At 37.0% G+C, this 23,725-nt stretch overlaps 1 protein-coding gene across 6 annotated transcripts in view; it reads left to right on the top strand.

Moving 5' to 3' along the window:
- DCUN1D1 (defective in cullin neddylation 1 domain containing 1) overlaps window positions 1-23,725 on the top strand; it is a 32,897-nt gene that overhangs the window by 3,635 nt on the left and 5,537 nt on the right. For 3 of the 6 annotated variants that reach the window (XM_073232009.1, XM_073232010.1, XM_073232007.1), the window contains exons 2-5: window positions 12,062-12,278; window positions 13,477-13,645; window positions 16,002-16,132; window positions 21,814-21,894. In XM_073232009.1, coding sequence (XP_073088110.1) covers window positions 12,104-12,278; window positions 13,477-13,645; window positions 16,002-16,132; window positions 21,814-21,894 — 556 coding nt within the window. In that variant the 5' untranslated portion in view covers window positions 12,062-12,103. Of the gene's footprint in view, window positions 1-682; window positions 928-3,236; window positions 3,260-12,061; window positions 12,279-13,476; window positions 13,646-16,001; window positions 16,133-21,813; window positions 21,895-23,725 lie in introns of those variants that run through there. The other 3 variants (XM_037003546.2, XM_073232011.1, XM_073232008.1) reach the window with 3 other exon arrangements.

Genomic DNA, 23,725 nt, shown 5'->3' on the forward strand with positions numbered 1-23,725 from the left:
GCAAAAAATTGGTCAAGCCTGGACTGTCCACCCCAGCTGATACCACCGTCAGCGAAAAAAATGTTCCATAGTTATTTACTGAAACTTACCCTAGGAAGGCTGAACTGAGTATTTAGAGCAAGCAGGAGGCGCTGACACTGCAACTTCACCCACCCACGGTGTGCCTGCGTGGGGCCTTGAATGCCCAGTCCTCCTCCTGAGAACTCTAGGGCTATCCCACTGGTCTCCACGCGGACACTTAGGTCTGGGAAGAGCTTGTGCCACGCTCTAAGGGGCATCAACGGCTCCCACATGGCTAAAGTCTCCTCTGGCATGTCCACGTCGGACATCGGGGACCTGATGCAGTCCCGACACTGCAACAGGAGGGAAAAAAACAAAATACGAAGGTGGAAGTGTTTTCACTATTTTCTTCTTTTTTTTTTTTTTTGGATTGATGGGGAGGAGTGATTTGGGACGGTTCTAGAGCCTCAGTCCTATCCCTTCCAGTCACCCTCAGCTGCTCTTTACTGGCCACCGCTCATCCCCTCCTCGAGCCTGTGTAGACACGACCGGCGCCGTCCGACAGCAGAACGAGCGCGTAGGGAGCGGAGCGGCTGTCCCCGGCCCCCCACCCCGCCGGACACCGCCAGGCGCAGCGGGAGGATGATGTCGGCTCGAGGAGGGCCCGCGGCACCCCCCACCGCCGCGCGGTCCCCTGCCCGGGGCACCCCCCGCGCCCGGGGAAGCCCCGCGCAGGGCGCCGACAGCCGGTCCGGGCCCCTCCGCCTCCCGAGGCCCGGAGCGGCCTCCTCGGGCCGCGCCGGGTCCGCCCCGCACTGCGCATGAGCGGGAGCCCGGCGAGCCCGTGAGAGGAGCCGCCGCCGCCGCCGCCGTCCATTCGCTGCGGAGCCGGAGGAGGAGGGGAGAGGCCTGGAGGACACCAACATGGTGAGGCACTGCGGCCGCCCGCCGCCCGCCCGCCCGCCGGCTGGGGCCGTGCACCCCCGGCCCGCCGCCCGTCGCCCCGCGGCGACCCTGCCGCCCGAGCCCCGGCCCGCGGCCTCCGTCCAGCTTCCCGGCGGGGCTCTCCTCCCCGCCTCTCCCTTCCTCCTTCGCCGCTTCCCGCCCGGGCGCCGCCGCTACGCGAGAGCCGAGGAGGCGGAGCGGATCCGGGCCTAGTCGGGAGCCCCGGGGAGTTCGGGACGCGGGAGCGGCCCCCGGCGCCCCTCCCCGGGCGGGCGCAGGTCGGGGAGGCGTTGGGGCGCGGCGAGGGCAGGGGGCCACTGCCCTGCCCCTGCCCGGTCCCCTCCCCGGTTCCATTGTGTCTGGCCGGGACCAGGGTCCGGGGTTCCGGGTGAGGAGCCTGTCCCCGCCCGGCCCGGGTGAAGGAGAGACTTTGCCGGCGCTCCTCGCCCTCCTCCGCTCCCGGCTCCAGCAGCCCTCGGGTTCCAGGCAGTTTGCTCGGGGCGGGGTATCAGCCCCTTTCCCTTTCCCCGTCACCTCTCAGTGCGTCCCATGCTTTTGGAAAATGAGTTTCACTGGCTAGTTGGCGGAGGTTATATTTACCTCTCTGTTGAGAACATGGGAAACCGCTGAGCTTGGGGGACGTGGTGGGGGGTGGGGGTGGAGTACGGAAGTGCAACCTGTTCTCATTTCATAAAATTAGGAGAAACTTGCTACCTTTTGAACATATATTTTATTTGTTTGGGATGGGAGGAGTTACTGCTTTATAAGCCAGTTGAAGACCATTTGTGATTTTTAAAAAACAGTTTGTCAAGTTATTCCCCTTATTTGTTTGGAAAAAAAAATTGCCTTACAAGCTTGAAGCCGTGGTAGTCAAGTTCTCTCTTTACATTTTGGCAGTTCTATCTGACTCTGTTGAACTTCGTTTTTCAGAAGCGATGTTTGGCTTAATAGTTTGAGCATGAGTTAAGTTCCATTCAGGTTACTGTATGAATTGACAGTAAAAATGATATTGTCTTTTTGCTCGTGGGGAATATAAATGCCTCTTTGAGTAGGGTGTATGTGTGTGTCTGTGTTAAGGGAATGCCCCAGTGTCTTTATTTTTAGTTGATCTTATTTCTGCTGAATGACACTTACTAGTCTCAGCCTCCAACTTGGAAGAATTTTGGTGTCATGTATGGGCATGTGGCTTAGTTTGCCATTTATTCAGGATTTATGTTCTGCGGTAAGTTGTATAAAAATATAACATTTGTATTTGTAAGGAAACTTTGCCATAAAGTACAGGTTGTTTGGATTAATACTGCAGTGTTCAAAGATTCACCAGGGCTTCTAAACAGTTTCTAATTACTTAAATATTTTGATCGTTATAGACACTACTGCTAAGGTTTCCAGACTCTTGGCGTGCGATGAGTATTAACTTTTAAGTAATGAAATGTAATTCCCTGATTAAATACTCAGTGAGAGCATAGTTTCCAAGTCAGCAGCATCCTGTAGAATCCAAGCTCTTGATAATGTTCATCACCTGTTTAGGAATTGAGGCTTCCTATGGTTCATATGAGAGTTCAGCTTGGATTAGAGGAGCTTGGATTGGATTTGTCCTTTTGTTAATATTAAATTAGCTAGTTTTGGAATTTAGCCCTAACACCTAATTAGACCAGTAGTGACAAGATATCACTAAGTTTAAAACACTTTCTGTGGCTGAACTCTGATCATGTCAATAGAATTGTCTTGGTGTGTATGCACTTGTTAGTTTAGAAACGAAATCACTCTGCTTCCTAAAAAGTTAGGCCATAAAAATTTTTTAATTAAGATTTTCATTACAAATTGTGTTTCTTGATACCATTTTTTTGGCTAATGTTAGTTTTTTAGTTTGTGTAGCACAGCCCATTTCTAGAGTACTTTGTTAATTCTAGGGCAGGCTTAAATGATGGGAGATTGGAAATATTTTGTGTAAGAAAAATTGTTCAGTTAATCTACCTGACACATCCATAGAAATGTCAAAAGTAACTCCAAAACTAGACAATATTCCATTACCCCTGAAAATCTTTTTAAAAGTGTTCAAAGTTTTTGGGTTTTCTTATTTGTAAAATGACAGGATTGGATTTGATGAATTCTAAAGTTCCATTAGCTAAAAGTTTTGATTCCAGTGATTTTTATTAGATGTGTGAGAAGTGTGTAGAAGTGTTTGTAACCCACTAGATTTTTATAGATTCACAGCATCATAGAATTTTTAGACCTGAAATGGCTCCAGAGACCATCTAATTTATTCCTCTTCTCTTTTATAGAAGAAGAAATTGAAGATCAAGGAGATTTTGAGGTTCAGGTTTACAAAATTGTTACAGATTTGAAACTGTTTTCTCCTGGTTTCTCCTGGTTTATTATCTTCCCCCAGTATTTGTGGTACCTATAGTTTTTTAACTTACATGAAATCTAGAGAAATGATTGAAAATTGGATTTGAAATTAAATTATATTACTCATTTAAACAGAAAACCCATGTGTTAATATGTTAAATAAGAAAATTCAAATTAATAGATGACTAATGATAAGTACTATTTTTAATGGCTTTTTAAAAAAAGTGTGAACTTTGAAGTTTAAGATTGTATTTTCAAAAAACAGCAGAGTTTATAAATCCAGATGAATGTAGGCCTTTTTGAGCTTGTGTCTTTGGAACTTGTTTCACATTCTTTTGCATGTCTTCAAGTAAATTAAAGGATCTTAATTTACTTCTGTATTTATTAAACAGCTGCAGTGTGCCAGGTACTCTGTGTGTCTGTGTGTATATAAATGTGTATCTAAATGAATATATGTAGACATACACACCCTTCCCCCCGGCACACCCCTTGCTCTGGTGAGGGTTACATTTTAGTAGGCAGAGACAAATAATAATTTGTATATATTTTTCTTCACTATGTTAAAAAGTATTAAGTGCTGTGAGAGAAAAGCAGTGTTAGGGAGGAGAATTGGGAGTTCTGGGGCACAGTGGAAGTAGGGTGTTCTGCATCACTGATGAGGTGAATTACGAGCAGACTAGGAGACGAAGGGAATAAGCCACACAGACGTTAGTGGGGAGAGAGTTTGAGGAACAGTGAGACCAGTGTGGCCGAAGCAGTGTGTCTGTACCCAGAGGGGCATGTTGAGCACTGAAGCAGATGGGGTCTGAATGGTAAGGAGTGGATATGGGCATGGGTGGGCATTGTAAGGATATTGGGGTTTTTCCTTCAAGACAAATGGGAAGCCACTAAAGGATTCTGAGTGGTATAACAGATCTTGTTTCTGCTGTCCTGTGGCATCCTGTTACAGTATTATTATTGTTTTTAAAAGCAGTTTTTAAAGACAACAAAACCCTTACAGTTGTCTTTACCATGTACCTCCTATGTTCAGAGTTTTGAATTCTGTTTAAGGTGACTGTCCAATATTCAATGAAAACTAGTTGACCATTGAGTTTATCTGATCACCATAGTTAATAAAAACAAAACCTCTTTCATAGATTACTTTTGAATATGTTCTAGTAATTTGTAGGTTAATGGCTATATGTGGCAAACTGGGATTTTGAGGGGAAAGAAGGATATTAACATTTGTTGGGAATATACTGTCTGCTAGTCAATATACACCTGTTATTTTATTTAATTGCCACTCCAGTTTGTGAAATAGGTCTTGCTATCTCCTTTCAACATATCTGGAACTAGAGGTTTAGCAGTTCTAAATGATTTGACCAAGGTAAAGAGCTAGTATTCCGCAGAGCAGGGATTAGAAGCCTGGTTTCTGGTTAACACACTTGATCTACCCTGCAATTTTTTTAACCCAGCAAGCACCTTTTCAGTATAGCTGTGGAATTTTTTATTAGTTTCACTCTTATTTCTACTTAATAATATTGAATAGTGACCTAGTTGTTAACCATGTCAAATAAAAAAATCTGATATAAACGTTTAAGTAATTGAAAAATTAAAACTTATGGTAGATATAGTAAAAAAAAATTAAAGGTAAAATTAAAACTCATGGTAGTCATTTTTTTTGTTTTTGTTTTTAGAGTTTGAAAGAGCCCAACTCATTTGAGTCACATGGCTGTTTTGATGATGGCGTCATAGTTGGGTCAAGCATGATGAAAATCTGAGAAGGTCCCCTTGTAAATTTCAGTATGTGTTCAGGTTGTGGTAGTATTAGCCATGACATTTGATGAAGAGAAATAGTTCCAAATAGGATTCAGTTGCTTTGTGAACACAAACAAGCTCTTGAATAACCTGCTGACTATACACTTAAGGTGTATACCCTCTATCTAAGAAAAAGCAAAAACAAGAGAGAAAAATTGCCATTAAAGCATTTTTCATCACTTTCTGGAACCCATTTTATATGATTAGTACTAAGAGTGATTAGGCTGTTTCACATTGTAAAATTTAGAGAGATTTAAAGAGTTCTGAAGAATTCTGTTGCATTACACTTCTAACTCAGCACTGAACATAATGATGTTCTGCAACAGAGATAAGTTGCTGAAGTACGTGGCCCTTTCCTTTGTCAGGATATTTTCATTTCAGGAAATATTTAGAGTACTTACTTAGTAATTATTCATAGGATTCTGATATTCCTGGGTTTTGGGTTTGAGTAGACACCAAATCTTAGAATTAAATTTCACTTCGTAAGAATCATTTCTTCTCTTTATGAGACAAATACCACCTGACTGTTGAATGCTAGTCATTATTTTAAGTTCTTTTTGGAACCTTTAAAATCTCATTTCTTTGTCTTTTGTTTTGTTTTTCCTCAGTAATCTTATGAATTCGAGATTTCTTTAGAAAAGACTGTTTTTGAAAAGGAGAAGCAAGTTTAAGTTAGTTACTCTGGTTGTTAGAAGTTTAAGCACAAGGTTGGCTGAATCAGTTGAAGTATGATGTCTAGCACAAGTACTTTAAGGAGGTTATTTCTATCCTGCTACAAATAACCAGATTTAGCAAAAATAACTTTTTAATAGTCAAAATAGTCTTCTTTAAACCAAAATCAAAACGTTCCATTTATACTGTAAGTCATCTTTTGAATAATTAATAATTCTGAGATTGGGGGGGATAAAATCCTCTAAATATCCATTACCACTTCTTTTTTAAAACCTTTGAGGAAAATCCTTTAAAAACATACAATATCAGTTTGGAACCTACAAGTACACTTCTGATATGTATTTTTCAAGGTGAATTGCCATTACGTAAAACGTCATTGAGTACAGTAATTACATAGTATAGTATATTATTCCACTTTGCGTAGTAGCAAAGTACAGTGCCTCTCCAAGAAGAGTTCATTTAACTGTCATTCAAAGTGCAGGACGTTTACAGATGAATGATAGGAGGCACAGGCCTAGCCATAAGTAATTATCCTAAACTGCAGATTATAATTTAAAAGAATACGGAGGGGTTTGTTTGGCTTAATACTTGAAATTGTACACATTTGATATATTCTCTGGCCTTAACCTGTGTATGTGTTTTTTTCAGGCCTTCTCATTGGAAAAGGAAAGCCTGACTTTCAGTGTCCCCTGATTTTCCGCCTCTATATTTAAAGCTATAGATTGTGGCCTTTTTTTAAAAAAACAGACTATGATAGGACTATAAACACATTTTTCTTTTGGTGAATTACTTGTCTTAAAAATAACCTATCCCCCTTTTCTCCCCTCCTCTCCTTCCCAAAACACCCTAACAAGAAGGTCTATCCTTAAATTAGCCTTTTAGTTAGGTTGTGAGGGAAAGCTTAATTGACAGGTTTTTTTTTTACTTTTTATTAAGATATCATTGATATACACTCTTAATTGACAGTTTTTACTCAGAATGCAAATAGTTTACATTGGAAAGGGGAAAGGTCAATTAATTATTCATTTAGTTTTTCCATAAAAATAGGTAAAGAAAGACTCACAATTCCCCTCCTCCTGCAGTGTACACATAATTAGTCAGTGGTTGCACTTGTGCCCTTTTGTTTTCTCTCTCACTTGACAACAATATGGAATAAATGGAAAGACTGCATGCCTTGAAGCCAGGCACCAGCGTTTTATTCCTGGCACTGCTATTTTTTGGATGTCTGTCTTTAGATAAATTGAGCTCTGAGGCTTGGTTTCTTCATTGATAAAATGGAATAAACAATAACTACCTTGCAGAATTGTTAATAATTAAATACCTAGCACAATGTTGGCATACAGTAGGAGCTCAAATAAATGTTAGTGCTAGTAGTCTGGTTCTGGTTATTTTTCTTTACCATTTACATAAAATTACCCTTTTCTCTGAAGTTTTCTTTGCTTCATGGACTTGTAAGGAGTCCTTACTATGTGTTAGCTATAGTTCTAAGAGTTTATTTAACCTGAACTAATTCCTGTAACCTTCACACCTTATTTACCAATGAGAAATTGAAGCACACAGACATTAAATAGTTTTCCCAAAGTCACACAGCAGTTAAGAGGTACAGGTGGGATTAAAATCTGCCACTCTGGCTTGAGAGTCTACACCCTTTACTAATACACCTTGTCTGTGCAGGTAGAAGAGAAGAGGATTTCTAGCTATGCTCACATAGATTCTTAGCCTGGCTTTCCCGCAGAACTTTGCCCCTAGGCGTAAGTCTTCTAGGAGTAGGTAGTCTCTCATTAATTGAATTGATTTTCTCCTGCACTTGTAACTTAAGACCTAAAATCTATGGGAAGGTCTTTTATAGGTGAGTGGTTTGGGCTAATGGTAATGTTTGGCTTTATCTGCTGAATACTATGTATCATAAACGGAAAGCATGATTTAACTAGCTCTTCTGAATTTCTTTGAAGTTACTGTAATATGGTAAATGTGAAAATTATGGGTGATGATTACAGTGTTTTGATTTTTAAAACATTGCCTTTTGTGAGCTAGATGATTTAATTAAGTCCTAAGATAACTAGCATTGAGTTAGAAAATTAATTCCCTTAAAAATATAAAGGCCTTGGAGTCCTTCTTTCTGAAGCTCAGACTGAATTTGAAACTTAAGGGTAAGAAAATGAAAAAAACTAAGAACAAATAATAAAATGGATTTTAACCTGCTTTAAAAAATATTACTCATTAAAATTATTTCTATTTCGAAATTGGTAGGACTTAATTACCAAGAAAACTATTTTCCGTATCCGTTATTTTTCTTGAGGGAAATACAAGAAGAATTCTTAAATTTATGATCATTATTTTTTATTATAGAGCCTTTTTGAGTTGCCACTGTTTCATCACAATAGGCTTTGGAGAGTCAGTGAGAAAATATATTCACGTATGTGATACGTGGCTACACCCAAAGTATTTGATATTTTTTTTGGATAAACTGTTTTAAATGTGATTTTTAAATTTCTTGAGTGAAAAAAATTGCAAACGTGCAAGATTTAAGTATTAAATAGTATGTATTAATAACCAGATGTTTTGTGTTGGAAAGATGAGCAAGTGTTTTTTATTGTCCAGATAATGATAGTGTTTCTAACTTCTGTAGTCTTTGATACAGTTGTAATTAGCTTTTTGTTACAGGAGACAGTGTTTCCCTTTTTCTCACTCTTCCTCTCTTCTTTCCCTTCACCCCTTCCTTTTCTCTCTCCTTTTTTTAGCTAAAATTAAAGTAATATGATTTCACTTGTGGCATCTAAAAACAAAGCAAAATGAACAAAACCCCAGTAGACTCATAGACACTGAGAAGTGACTGGTGGTTATCATGGGGCAGGGGTTGGGGTGGGTGGGTGAAATAGGTGATGGGGATAAAGAGGCACGAAAATCTCAATCATAATGTAAATTAGTCATGAGGATAAGAGTACAGCATAGAGAATATAGTCAAATAGTTCTGTAACATCTTTCTATGTTGACAGTAACTATATTAGTTGGGGTGAGAATTTAATGTATGTAACTGTTGAGTCACTATGTTATATACTTGAAACCAATATAATATTGTATATCAACTATACTTCAATAAAAAAGTTTAAAAATTAGAAGTAATCAGAATATATCCTGTATTTCATACATCATACATACTTGCCAATACTGAATTTTCTTGAAATTGGATACTAATTTTCACACTTGAGTACTGAAGATTGTATTGCCTTACCTTATTTAATGACCACTCTAGTTTGTTCCTATTAAATAAGTCTTAAAGCAAATGGCAAATACTACGTTTGAGTGCTGAGTCATTGTAGTTGTCAACTGTTTTTGTTTTTAGGAAGATCCCCACTGGGTTTGTAGTAGAAATAGAGAAAAATCTAACTGTATTTTCCTCTACCTCAGTTTTCTGTCCACCCTCTTCTCCCCTATAAAATAATTCTTTGCTGGTTAGATACCCTTTTTCTCTTCCTTAAGTTGATAGAAATTTAAGCCTTAGGTGCCATACTCTCAAAATCAAAATATCTTGTCTTGTTTTTACCAAATGGCTTAGGAAAAGTGGTGAGACTGTTGGAGCTCTCCTAAATATGCTTGGGAAAAGGACAGGTCCATGTAGTCCACTCCAGCTTTACTCTTAAGATAACCTTTTAGACTATAGGATTTAAGTACGTCCTCCTTAGTAGGGGAACAAGTGTTAAGATTTATTCTAGGTGCGGAGAGCTGAGAGAAAATGGTAAGGGAGTGCTTTAGTACACGAAGGGGAGGGTACTTTGCAGGAATGGGATTGCTTATTACTCCTTGGCCTAGCAGGAAGCCATACTATCAGTTCTCTACTAGGTATCATTCATTAGCCTTTATGGTGTTAATAATGGGTAGCTGCAGCCCTTTTTCTTAAAATGTATTGCTATTTCCCCATATACTGGAAAAATAAACCTGTTAAAATAGTTTATATTTACATAGACATTATTACATATACCTTTTTTCCCAAATGAAATAGGACAAGGAGTTAAAAAATTCATTTGTATAATGTTATAATTAGGTTACGTAGGTAAGATAGTTTTTTATTTTTGTTCCCCCAATTTTCTAATATCTTGCACTCTGACAGGAAGTGAGTAGTAGAGTGAACAGCTCTTTTTGGCTGCAGAAGTGACTTCAGGTATGTTTTTCCTCCTTTAACAGATGATTCAGGTGTCAGGGAACAGTATTGACTTTAATACTGTATGATAAAACCCCAAATAATCCTGATTATTTTGCTGCCTTCAACTTGTAGGAGAATGGGAAAAAACTATACAGAGAACTTAAAAAAGTTATCAGGTTTAATTAAAAAGTGATTTCCAGGATGTGGCCTGTAGTAAGTATACTTCCAGGTTAACCTCCAAGACTTTGTGTAATGGATGATCATAGTGGCCCTTGGGTACTTCCCTGTTCTTCAGAGAAGGCTGAAAAGATGTCAGTATATCTCTCAAGGGAGAAAAGTATACTAATTTTAAAAATAGTTTTTAATAACAAAAGTTGAAATCAAAGTGGTTTCCTTTCAGTTAAATAATATATTAAAATCAGGCAGTTATCTTTCTTGGTATTTGATTTCATTGAGGGTTTGCTGCAATTGAATAATAAGTCTTGAGATATTTTTCAAAAGGGAACAGTCTTGATATTTGAGAGGTATGTTGCATAATGGGATATGAGTTTCCTGGTGTCCAGAGGTGGTTGAGTTACTAGTAAGATAACAGGAAGTTGGTGAATTTTATAGTTTCTCAATTTTAGTGGAGAATAGAGGTCGAGATTTTGATCTGTAATCCTAAACAGTTACTTATTTACAGAGAAAGGAGTATGGCTGACAGATCAGACTCCAGGGCATAAACATTTTTCATATTGCAAGAGATAGGGTTGGTTTGTCATATTTCATTTTGTATCGTCTTATTTTTACTCAGTAAAAGGTGGAAATATTTATATCTTAGGTAGTCTTTTCCTGAAAAATCTCCAAAGGCTTATAAATATGTTACAGTAAACAGAAACATGACACTTGGATTCATCAGACCTGTCCATTCTTGTTCCATTTCTATTAATAATAACCTGGGTGATTTTTGGTTAAATTCCTTAACCTTGTGGGTCTCTTTTCTTATTTGTACAGTCATAGGGTTGAAGTTTGTGTTCTATCAGTTTGGGCCAAATCAAAGATGCTAGGGTTCTCAGATATGTTACCTAAACCACAGAACACAAAATCCGTTAATGTGTGCCCTACTTACATGCTTTTCCCCCTTCATTTGCAAAAGTAGCTTAGGAAGAACCCAAGTATTTTGCTGGGAGATGATATTAGGACTTGGGATGGGGGGTAAATAAGAATACTGGGAGGCTGAAATTGCACAGGAGACCAGGTTGGGTGGCAGGAAAAGGAGAAGATGGTCCTTGATACAGGGAGACAGTGGAGTGCCTCATTGCTCTGCTTCATTTTGGTTGGGGTTCAGATCAGATGAGAAATGAATCTGTGTCAACAAAAGGCAAGTGAGAAGAAATTATAGCAGAGGCCATTTGGACAGAGCCTTTACTAGATTCAGGCTAAGGGAAAGAGGTAATTCTTTCAGGGGAAAAAAGGGAGAATCCTATTAAAAATCACTTTGATTGGAAGGACTCAGGGTGCTTGTTCATATTTCACTGCTTCCTATTTGAGTGAAATTATGAGGAAATTCTATTGAAAATTGTCTTGGTTCCTGAACACCCACCACCAGGAGAAGTGTTCTAGTCTGTTGAACATCTAGAAATGTTCATATTTTATTGCTTTTTCAAATTTGGTAAAAATAGCAAAAAAACAAGGGAGTGGGGAATAGGGAGAATTGTGCCCTGTATCCTTTGTAGTGGGTTTTAGCACTGCAGCAAACACCTGTTAACGTCATTGTTCCCAGGGTCATTTGACTGTTCTGGCTGCCTAGGTAATGTCCCCGTTGCCACCAGTCCTCATGGCATCCCTTTTGGGCTTTGTGCTTGGTCAAAGTTTTGAAAGTAGCTGTGCTTCCCTTCTAGACCCTTTATACATGCTCTCAGGGTCCACTCTGAGGAGAAATGCAGGGTGGTTGAACTTCTTTGCTTCTTAGTTTCTTTTACAAAATGGTACCAAATTTTGTTTGAGATTTAAAAAAAATGTCTTTCTAATTAATAGATCAAAAATAAGTCTTAAGCAAAATATCTTACTATTTTTATGAGGAAAAAATATTGCTAAGAATCAGTAGTCAGCCATATAGAAATACTTATTCTTCTGTGATTTTACATAGAGTTTCAGTTTATTTTCTGGTTTCAATAGAACAAGTTGAAATCATCGCAGAAGGATAAAGTTCGTCAGTTTATGATCTTCACACAATCTAGTGAAAAAACAGCAGTAAGTTGTCTGTCTCAAAATGACTGGAAGTTAGATGTTGCAACAGACAATTTTTTCCAAAATCCTGAACTTTATATACGAGAGAGTGTAAAAGGATCATTGGACAGGAAGAAGTTAGAACAACTATACAATAGATACAAAGGTGAGTGTTTAATTGTGACTTTAAATATTTTGAGCCAGGTTTTCCAAAGTTACATGCTTCTTGTGAGAAATTAGATAATACATAGAACACAGATTAGGTGGATGTGTCCAACTGAGCTCTGTAAATCTTAGAATTACTTTAAGAGATCTGAGAAAAATTATTTTCCTCTTCTCACCAAAATGTTTTCTTAGCCTCTTTATTTGCTCCCACTTTCCACCATGCCTCTTTTCCTCCCCTATGATCCATTTTGGGGGCTGGAGTGGTGGGAGGCTGGGTTTTCCCCCTCATTTTCATAAAATTCAGCTGAACTGATTTTAAGGAAACCTGCATAATAATTTTAATAACCTTCAAATAACTATAAAGTAACATATGCTTTTTAAAAGCTAACCAGTATATAATAGATGGATAAGAAACAGTTAATGGCTTCTCCCTCTTTCCCTTGTTTATTATCCTGATGGAACCAATATTTAATAAACCTGGTGTGGATCCTTGTTTGTCTTCTGTGTTTATGCAGGAATATATATGCAGAGTTTATTTCAAAATTTTTCTAAAAATGGGATTATATTTTATGTATAACTCATGCCCAAAAGCCAAAGGATGTGCATGTTTTTTTATTCCTAGAGATGTTAGCAAATGACATTCGATAGTGGTGTGTGAGTGCCTCTTTCTTTCTTGTGTTTGTCATTACTTTAAATTTTTGCTATTTGACAAGTAAATATTTATCTATTTTTTTCTTTGATTTGAACAACAGATGTTTGTATTGTTGAGATTAGGATTGAATTGCAGAGTTTATGGCTGATACTCTCTTTAAGGAGTGATTGCTTTGGTAAAATGAACTTTGTTTTAAGAAAAAAAGAATTTCTGTAATACTGTTAATTTAGAATGTCTACTTACAATATGGATATGTTCAGTAAAAATCATTTATGCCTATACAGGAATGTCTGGTTTTCTGAATGTGTTTGAGTATGGGACATTTTTCACATGAATAAATGAGACTTAAAAATCAAATGCCTATCTGTATATATATCCTGTTCATCCTAAGAATGTTATTTTGGGGGCAAAGTGGCTTTACATATTATAAAGGGAAAATATCTGTTAGACAATATTTGAGTAAAGTAATTAAGCATTACCTTTTTTAGTTTTAGGAATAGCATATAATGCATGGAACTAATTTAATATTGCATTGTTATTTTCAAAGATCCTCAAGATGAAAATAAAATTGGGATAGATGGTATACAGCAGTTCTGTGATGACCTGGCACTCGACCCAGCCAGCATCAGTGTATTGATCATTGCATGGAAATTCAGAGCAGCAACACAGTGTGAGTTCTCCAAACAGGAGTTCATGGACGGCATGACAGAATTAGGGTGAGTATATAATTAACACAGGAAATTAGGGATGTTACTATGAAAATTACTGTAGGACTGAATTACGAATTTTTAAGTGTAAATTAAAAATTTTACCAGCCCTCAAACCTTCTGTAAAGATGGAAATGGGCTAATATGCTAGTTCCTTCCTATGTTATACAGTTTTCTGGCTTCGTCAAGTTATCTGTGTAGTTAGTGTGGCCTATTCCATTTGTGTTATACTTCTTTCATTTGCTTCTAAGGGAAGTTCAGAAGTAGTAAAATAAATTACTACGCTTTAATATTTAACATGGATAAGTGAAATGAACAAATTTTAAGTTACTTCTAACGTGAGGTTATGAACTCTGAATTGATAAAGAAATGTGTAGAATTTAAAATTTACTAAAAGGTACTAATCACTTTTTGTTCTATTTATACCTTGACAGCTGATTAGCTACATGTCTTGGACTAAATAGATTGAAAAGTCATGGGTAGAGGTTTTATAACTAAGGCCTCTGGTTGTCTATATTTAATGAGGCTGTAAAAGTATTCAGTCTATGGATAGGTAACTGGCTGCTCTTTCTGTTTTTAGTGGGTGACTATTGAATAATAATAGCTAACATTTGTTGAACATTGACTGTATTTTAGGAACTGTGCTGGGTAAGTACTTTTACTGATCTCTTCAAAACAACTTTGTGAGAGAAGTAGTGTTTATATCACTCATTCAAGAGGTGAGGAAACTTGAGGTACAGAGAAATTGTAGTTAGGTTCCATTAGAGCCAAAATTTGAACCCAGGTGTTCTTATTCTTGAGCCTGAGGGACATGATAATCAGTCAGGGTTCTGTCAAGACACAAAAACCATACCAGTAATTTGAACAGGGAAAGTTTTTAAAAAATTGTTTTATTGTGTAGAAGGGGTAAAAGAATACTGTAAGGTATAACAAAGGCAGCAGTTGCAAGAAGCTGCCACCACTTCTGAGGCTGAAAGACATGAACAAGGAAGGAATGTAGATACTTAAAAGATACCCCACAAGGCTGAGATTGAGACGTCAGAGGAGAGGGTGTGGCTGCTGCAGGAGCCCACCAGAGAAACTGGCTAGAGGCTACTTGATGCAGAGCAGTGTGAGCTGCCACCATTGGTGAGCACTGCTGGGAATTCCCAGCGCACTGAAACCCTCGCTCTCTGTGGAAAACAAGCTGGAATATGAAAAGTTCCTTCTTCCTCTTTCAGCCTTCATCGCCCTCTATTGGTGGAACCTTTAACAGTGAGCCAGCTGGCAAGAACAAGCAAGTCTCATAATCTGTAGTCCACTACAAATAGTTACAAAGAAGAGTGGGGTTAAATGCAATAAATTAATAACTGGCCTAGACACTATGTTCTACATCTAAAGCCAGCCCTGTTCTGAACTTGCTGGAATTTTCTATGCTAAGACAGGTTTCATTAGAATTCAAAAGAAATTTATTGAAGTATAGTTGATAGACAATATTATATTGGTTCCAAGTGTAAAACATAGTAATTTGACTGTAATCTACATTATTAAATGCTCACATCAAGTAGTGTAAGAACTCCTTTTTTTTTCATTTGAAACTGAATTCCTGTAAAATGTAATGAACTTCCAAATAAAAATTTTAATGTACAAACTAATGACCTGGAAGGTATTATAAAAAACTTAGAAGGAGAATAAAAGCAAAAATGTTTAGAAGGAAAAAAGGTATGATGATTGGTTTGTGGAATCTGTACTAAATAGAATATTTCCACCTTAAGTCTATTTATTATAGAAAGTAATAGCATGGAAAGTAAGTTGGTACTTGGTACTTGGACCCTTTCAACTCCTTGGAAATTGAATGCTTTGCAGATACAGAAAATGTTTAATATTGATTTGAGATAACTCCAGTTGGAGATGGTCGGGGGCTCAGCTGATAATTATTATACTTTGTATATAATAAGTAGTACGTTTTTGAGAGAACTACCTCCTCACCTAGGCAAGAGACTATTCAGTTAGTTTGGAAGCTAGACAAGTGATTTGTTACCGTATAAGGAGTATCTACTGCAGTTTAAAATGATTTATGTTGTACTGATTACATTCTCTATTCACTATGGCTAACTTCTACAATTTGGATGTATTGATAATCTAGTGAATTATGTAATTTAAGTAATAGCCCATTTCTTTTAAAAACAGTAATTACTTCTAACATATTTACTCCAGAACTTCCTCCAGTTAACCCCATACTTGTTTAGTAATGTAAAAAGATGAAATTTTTCAACTATCTAATCTCAAAAAAGTTCTGTGAAATAAATGTAAGCTGTCATAGGAATAAAGTCCTTAATTTATAGTGAAAAAGCTTATCTTTTATGAACTTAATTTTATAATGTAGATGTGACAGCATAGAAAAACTAAAGGCCCAGATACCCAAGATGGAACAAGAATTGAAAGAACCAGGACGATTTAAGGATTTTTACCAGTTTACTTTTAATTTTGCAAAGAATCCAGGACAAAAAGGATTAGGTAAGAATTTTTAAAAATTGCATTTGATATTCAAATACATTGACAAGTGTCATTTTTATTTTGTAATAGAAATTACATGTTTTGAGCATAAAGTGTTCATGAAAATACCAATTACTGAAAAACAATGGAAAACAATTTCTAGTTAATCAGAAACTACTGTGGACATTCAATAATAGAGTTATCCTGGATACCCTATGTGAACCATTGATTGCAATACAGAAAAAAAAAATTGTTAAAATTCCACTGACATATGTATACATGTTTATTTACTTGTTTATTTTCCAGAAGGTTTTGTAGGATATTAGGATCTTAACTTATTTTATATGGATCTGCTGAAATAGCCTTGTAAGATTTCTGAGTCACAGAATGCCAAATAAATCTATTTTTGGTTATGATTTATTTGGAAGCTATAAGAATAGAAAGGTGATTATCATTCATAATCTTATCCAGAAATAACCACTGTCAGCAGTTTAGATCAGTCAATTTATACTGTATGTAATATCCATACATTTGCTTTGGGGAATCTAGGAGATATGTAAAGGTACAGCTTATTTAGAAAGATTAGGTGGCAGATAATGCAAAGTAGTAAATATATGAGGTTTTTAGATAAAAGTAGAAATGAGTAAAAGCAGGAATGGCTTGGAAATGCTTCTTGGGCTATTCTAAGACATTCTCATAAAATGTCTTGTATGAGATGTAAAATAAAGGACTGGGTATTTGGCTGGTCAAGGGAAGATAAAAGGTGTCTAGTAAGCTGATAGTTTTGAATGATGGTCTGGAACTTCAGAAATAAGCTTGACTTCGCTGTGGAAGTGAGAGAATGTTGATTTGATTTTAGTGAGAATGCTTGTTTGGAGATTAAATTGGTGAGACACAATAACGCTCAATAACCACAGGCTGCTTTTTGAAAACAGGACAGAAATGTTCAAATGGAAATTTGTGAGCAGTGGTGACATAAAGAAGATTTTAATGACAACAGTAACCTCCATTTAATGTGAGCTTTCAGTGTGTGCCTGGCAATGTACTAAGAACATACACTGTCTCATTTAATGTTTAAAAGCTTTAAGAGTTATTCATTCTTTCATTTGGTAATTCACCATCTGCCATGTGCCAGATACATAGTAATAGAGTGCTAGTCCTTTTTTATCCCTGTTTCGTAGTGAGGAAATTGAGGCACAGGAAGGTTAAATAACTTAACCAATGATGGAAGTGAGTTTGTTTTTTATTTTGAAGATACAGTAGTTGGACAGGCTAATATGGGCCTCTTGTACTAATCCTCCTTTACATTTTAGATTAGAAGGGAAAAAAGCATTGAGAAAAGGATTATGTGAATAGGGATTAGACCGAGAAAGTGATTGAAAGCTAGAGAGGAAGGGGTCAATGTACACATGAACACTTGTAGTAGAGAATTGGCCTAAAGAGTGACTAAACATGACTGAACTGATTAGATTTACAAAATAGCTGTAAAGCCAAATTATAAATAATGAAGCCTCCTTTCCAACAGATTCTTTAATTTAGATTGTGTTTTGTTCCTATAGGAAAATTACTCAATTTGCAGGCAAAATAAGCTGACACCCAAGGTTAGGTTCTCTATTTTCTATCTGTGGTCACCAGTAACTGGGCTATTTTTTCTGGTTTCCTCTTTTCTTCCCACAAATAAAAACCCATTAAAGTATTTGAATTTATATGTATATACTAAATGAATTGGTTTTGTTGTGTTCAGAAATGTAGCTCAATATTCTGATAAGATTAAACAAAGTGTGATTATCAAACATTGATTTAAAGGGGCTGAACCAACCTGTTCCATACTTATATCCCTGCCCCTTACTGGAGCACAAAATAAATGGTATTTTTGGGTAAATATGTAGTTTTGATACTGAATCTTAGTTTTTATTATACTTTGTGAATGTAAACCAAAATTAAATTTTTATAGCTATTGGATGTATTAATATGATAAATTAGAGTTTTTAGATTACAGGAAAAATTGAGAAAAAGATTATGCTGAAGAATTAGATTTAAATGTTATTATTTTTCTATTATGTATTGAGCTTAAGAAAAAATGTAACATTGCTCAGTGGGTTTGAAGTTCCCATTTTGCAAGATGAAAGAGTTCTAGAGATTAGTTGCACAACAATGTGAATGTACTAACACTGCTGAACTGTACTTTAAAAGTAGTTAAGATGATAAATTTTATGTTATGTGCATTTAACCACAATTTAAAAATTGTTTTAGAAAACTACCCAAAACCACAGAATGTACAACATGGAGTGAGCTATATTGCAGATATGGGCTTTAGTAAATAATATATCTATATTGTGGCTCATCAGTTGTAGGAAATATACCACACTAAAGCAAGATGTTAAAAATAGTGGAAATGGGAACAGGGAGTGGGTATATGGGAATTCATTGTACTTTATGTTTAATTTTTCTATAAAACTAAAAAAGTCTTAATTTAAAAAGTTAGTTAATAAAAGACAAATCATAGTTTCTCTTTTTGTTTTGCATTGGTGTTGGGTGTCTGGAATTTTAATGCTTTGCTTGGTTAAAGAACTTAATTAAAAAGAAAGCAGTTTTCTTGACAGCCTTCCTAAGGGTTCACAGGGCTCTTAAATTACAATATTTGGCAGAGAGGAATTAGAAGATCATAGGAGAGGAGGTGAGACCCAAAGCAAATTGGCAGAGTGACAGTGACAGCACTGTGGTTTATAAATAGCTATGTGAGTCATAATGGAGCTGGCATTTTCCATATTTTCCCATGTTCTATAATGTTATTCCTTGTCACACCAGGATACTATACTTCCTCTGTCACCATCTGGTTTAGTTACCTGCCATTTCTGATAGTCTTCTCAATCTCAAGTTTGAAAAGGATTTCGTAATACATCTGTCAATCTAACCTATCCAAAGTAACATCCATGCTGGGTGCTCATTTAGTTTCTACTTTTGAACATGCAAGGATTGAACATACATTTTTTTAGGAAGTAGTCCATTTCCATCACAGAATACTTATTCATGTTATCACACAGTCCATCCTTATTAAGTTAACATCTTTGTCTTTGTAACTTCTGCTGTTGCTCTCATTTGTCTTCTGTTGCGGCACAGAGAAGTCTAACCATTTAAAGATCACTATCACTTACTCCTCCTTTTTTTTTCCAGGTCAGCATTCCAGTTATTTTAACTGTTCTTCATCTGAGGAAACCTTTTGTTATTGCTGTTACTGTCCCCCCAAGGCACATTTCCAGTTTCTCAGTTTCTTTCAAAATAGAACTCTTAAAACTGAACATAATACACCAGAAGGAGGCTGTTTAATGTAGAACAAACACCATAGGCCTCTTGCTTTTAGTGAGACCATTCATTCTATTAATTTGGTTGAAAATTACAGTTGTTCTTTAACAGCCATATCATTTTCAGGACCATCTTGAACTTTTATTTGACTAGAGTTGGTAGGTTATTTTATTGGGAACTGTGATTTAGCTAGAATCTTACACCTATGCAGTTGATTTAAAAATTAAAGTTAAGGATTTAAAACTCAGAAATAATTTTATAGAGTGTTCTTAAAGCATACTTTCATCTATATTATCCCATTTGGTTCTTGTAACAACCCTTTGAGCTAAGTAAAAAACCTATTGTCCTCTTCATCATAAGGATAAGGAAGCTCATGTTTGCAGAGGCTGACTTCTTATTAAGGCCACATAACTAGAGTTGGTAGAACTGGAACTCAACCTCAGATCTTCTGACTCCACATTCCTTTTATTTGTGTTAAGTTATGTTGTGCTAACTCTTAGATATTTCTAAGCAAATTAAGACACTGTGAGTAGAATTTTTAATTACCATTCTCTCCTCCCTAGTGAGTTGGCAACATTTTGTTTCCCTTCGGGACAGTGTCCAGATCCTTTCTGAGTCCATTTCCTTGGTCAGTTGGCACTCAGTTGGCCACCTTTTATGAAATCCCACATTGCCCTTGTTGATTCTGTTGGAAAGAATGACACTGGGATTACCTCTGTTTGCATTTTTAATTTTACTCAGAAGGGTCCAAGAAATTCATTCTGCAACTATCTCAGTTTTAGGAAGTACTGTTAATTAGGGCTTGGTTTTTTTCTTTTTCTTTCTGTTTTATTTCTGTTTATTCTAATTGCTGATGTTGCCTCTTGTACACCATTGAATTTGCTCTTTCCAGTGCTGCTTCAGAATCTATTAGTAATAATAATCTTAAAAATTATTAAAAATAAATCATGGTAATAGTAAGGACTCATATTATTTACCAGGCACTGTTCTAAATGTTTTATATGTGTTAACTTGTTTATTCTTACAACAACCCTGTGAGAATAGGTATTGGTATTTTCTACTGAAATACAGAGAGGTGTACTCAGTTGCTCAACATCACTTAACTGGTGGTAGAATTGGGATTTAAGAGGCTAAACTACTCTATTAAACCACTTCTCATGCTGTTTTCTGTCATTCAGACATTTCTGTCTAAAGGGCAGTTTTTCCTATGCTTGTGGCAATTGTCATTTTATCTCTGTACAGCTTAATTTTAATGCATTTCAGCTTTTAATGATAACTTATCTATTTGAGTATTCCTTTTTGATTCAAAAACATTTATTGACCCTTTATTCTGAGAGTTTGGAATAGAAGCCTCTTAAGTCTGTCTGAGGAAGTTTGCAAAGTCTTTACAAAGATGTATAATTTCTGAGCATTGAAGAATGAATATACTTTTCCAAGGCCAAAAGAAGAAGAAAAAGCTATTTCTAATGTGGAGAGATTAGCAAGTTCATTTGCTCAGATGTGAGAGACATGGCACCTTTGAGGAACTGCAGGTTAGTTCATTTGACTACAAGTGTAGATTTTATCTGAAAGCAATAGGAAATCATTGGCAGAGTTAAAAATTTTCTTAGTAGACTTTGTATTTTGAGCTGTTTTGGGTCCATAACAAAATTGGGCATAAGGCACAGAAATTTCCCATATACCCTCTGCCCACACACATGCATAGCTTCTCCCATGCTGACATCCCCCGCCAGAGTGGCACGTTTGTTACAGTTGTACCTACACTGATACATCATTATCACTGAGAGTTCAAGTTTCCATTAGGCTTCACTCTTGGTGTTGTCATTTCTGTGGATTTGGACAAATGTATAGTGACATGTACCCATCATTATAGCAGCATATGGAGAAGTTTCGCTGCCCTAAAAACCCTTTGTGCTCTGCCCATTCATCCTTTCCTCCCTCCTAACCCCTGGCAACCTCTGATCTTTTCACTGTGTCCATAATTTTGCCTTTTCCAGACTGTTGTATAGTTGGAATCATACAGTATGTAGCCTTTTCAGATTGACTTCATTCTCTTAGTAATATTCATATGCATTTGTTTTCTTCCATGTCTTTTCATGGGTTGATATAGCTCATTTTGTTTTAGCACTGAATAATATTCCTTCATCTGGATGTACCACAGTTTATATATCTGTTCACCTGCTTAAGGACATCTTGGTTGCTACCAAGTTTTGACAATTAAGAATAAAGCTGCTGTAAACATCTGTGTGCAGACTCCTGTGTGGACATAAGTTTTTAGTTCATTTGGGTAAATACCAAGGAGTGTGATTGCTGGATTGTATGGTAAGAGTATGTTTACTTTTGTAAGAAACTGCTGAACTGTCTTCCAAAGTGGCTGTACTATTTTGCATTTCCACCAGCAATGAATGAGAGTTCCTGTTGCTTCACATCTTCGCCAGCATTTGGTGTTGTCAGTGTTTGGATTTGGGCCATTGCAAAAGGTGTGTAGTGGTATCTTGTTGTTTTAATCATTGAAGAATTGTAACATGGAAGTGACACCAAATTTCTGTTCCTGAAAGGTCCATCTGAAAACATTGTAGTTGTGTAAAAGCAGTGGAGACAGAACTAGAGATTGGTTATGAAGCCATCACTGTGATTTAGCCAGACATAAGAGGCCCCTATTATACATAGGCCCTGCCAGTGGGGATGGAGAAGAGAGATTTATAAGGTACTTAAAAGCCAAAATGAGAGAGCTTCAACTGGATGTGTGTGATGAGGAAGAAAGGAGTTTCCCTGGTGAATCTGAACACTGTTGGGGGAAACGTGGGCGTGTTTTTGGGTTGTCATGACTGAGGGTTTCTACTGGAATGGGGGAGTGCCAAATGTCCTGTGATGCATAGGACAGTTCCTCACAGTGAGAAATTGTGTTTCATTGAGAAACACTAAGGTGATGCATTCCTTGAGAATTCCTTGAGAAAGATGGAATATAAAGGTAAGATAATGAGCTGACTCTGAGCCCTGTTGAAGATACCCGTAGATACATGAATCTAGAAAATAGGAGAGTTTCAAATTTAGGAGTTGTTAAGAGATGGTAGTGCATAAAACATGAAAGAAGGTTAAGGTTTGAAAAATCTGACGGGAGTAGTAGTGGTTAATGCTGACATACAGTGTTACAGAACACCAACATTTAATGGGTGAGTGGAGGAAGAAGAACCAGTAAAAGAGAATAAGAAGGCCAGAGAGGACAGGAAAAGGAATGGAGTGCTATGGCTAAAACTGTGAGAAGTGCCCATTCCATCCAGGTGTGGTGTGCTCAGTTCTCTTAAATATGGCAGTGAGCCAAGTAATAAAGGCCATAAAAGCATGTATTTGGCAACCAGAAGGGTCCATCGAGTGGCCCTGCAGGGATCACTTTTGGTGGGGTGAGTCCATAGGGGTGGGTACTGGATTATAGAATTAAGAGAGTGTGGGAGATAAGGAAATGTGGCAACACACTTAGATTGAAAAAGGTTCTCTTTCATCACCTGAACTTCAGGTATCATACATGTACACTCTTACTCTTGTCAGATTCTTATTGTGTCAGATGACAAATGGGTGTTTATAGGTGTCTTATGGTTTGCAGTTTTTTGGATATTGTTTATTGTTTCTCATCCTTATTTTATAAAAATGAAAAAAAAAATGCTAACACTAGCAATAAGCTTAATTCTAAAAAATTTAATGCATTTGAAGTGAAAAAAAAGCATGTTAATAACAGCAAGTGGGGAAAAAAGCATGTTAATAATAGCACATCTCAGAACAGCAATTTTACCTTATATTGGAGGTAGACAATATTATCTTTAGGTGGTAAAGAAAAGAACAAAATTTAAGAGCTTGGTAGGGATGTTGGGTATAGAGTCTTAAAGCCTGCAAAATGAACAAGGTATTGTGATTAGGAGTTAGTGTCATATTTCTAGGTCTCTTAAAACACGGGGATCTGAATTTGACTTCAGATACGTTTTCAGGAGCACATTATGTATATGTATTGTTTCAATATCATCTGTGAAGGGAAGAGGTAAGAGGGTAGCTAGTAAGGGGATGAGAGATCCAAGAAAGATTTTTTTAAAGCTAAGCAATAACCTAAGACCCTTTTTATGGAGGGGGAATAGCTGGAAGACAGGGCAAAGTTGAAGATACAGAGAGAGAAGAAAACCGGCTGTTCCCGGAGGAGGCAGGATGGTACTGGATCCAGAACAGTGTTAGGGGTTTATCCTTGGATAGGAGAAAAAAGGCACCTTTCATCGAGTTTGAAGGAAGCTATAATAATGAACTTAAAAAAAGTACATTTGCACATAG

The sequence above is a fragment of the Manis javanica genome, chromosome 3, assembly GCF_040802235.1.
Source record: "Manis javanica isolate MJ-LG chromosome 3, MJ_LKY, whole genome shotgun sequence".
NCBI lineage: Eukaryota > Metazoa > Chordata > Mammalia > Pholidota > Manidae > Manis > Manis javanica.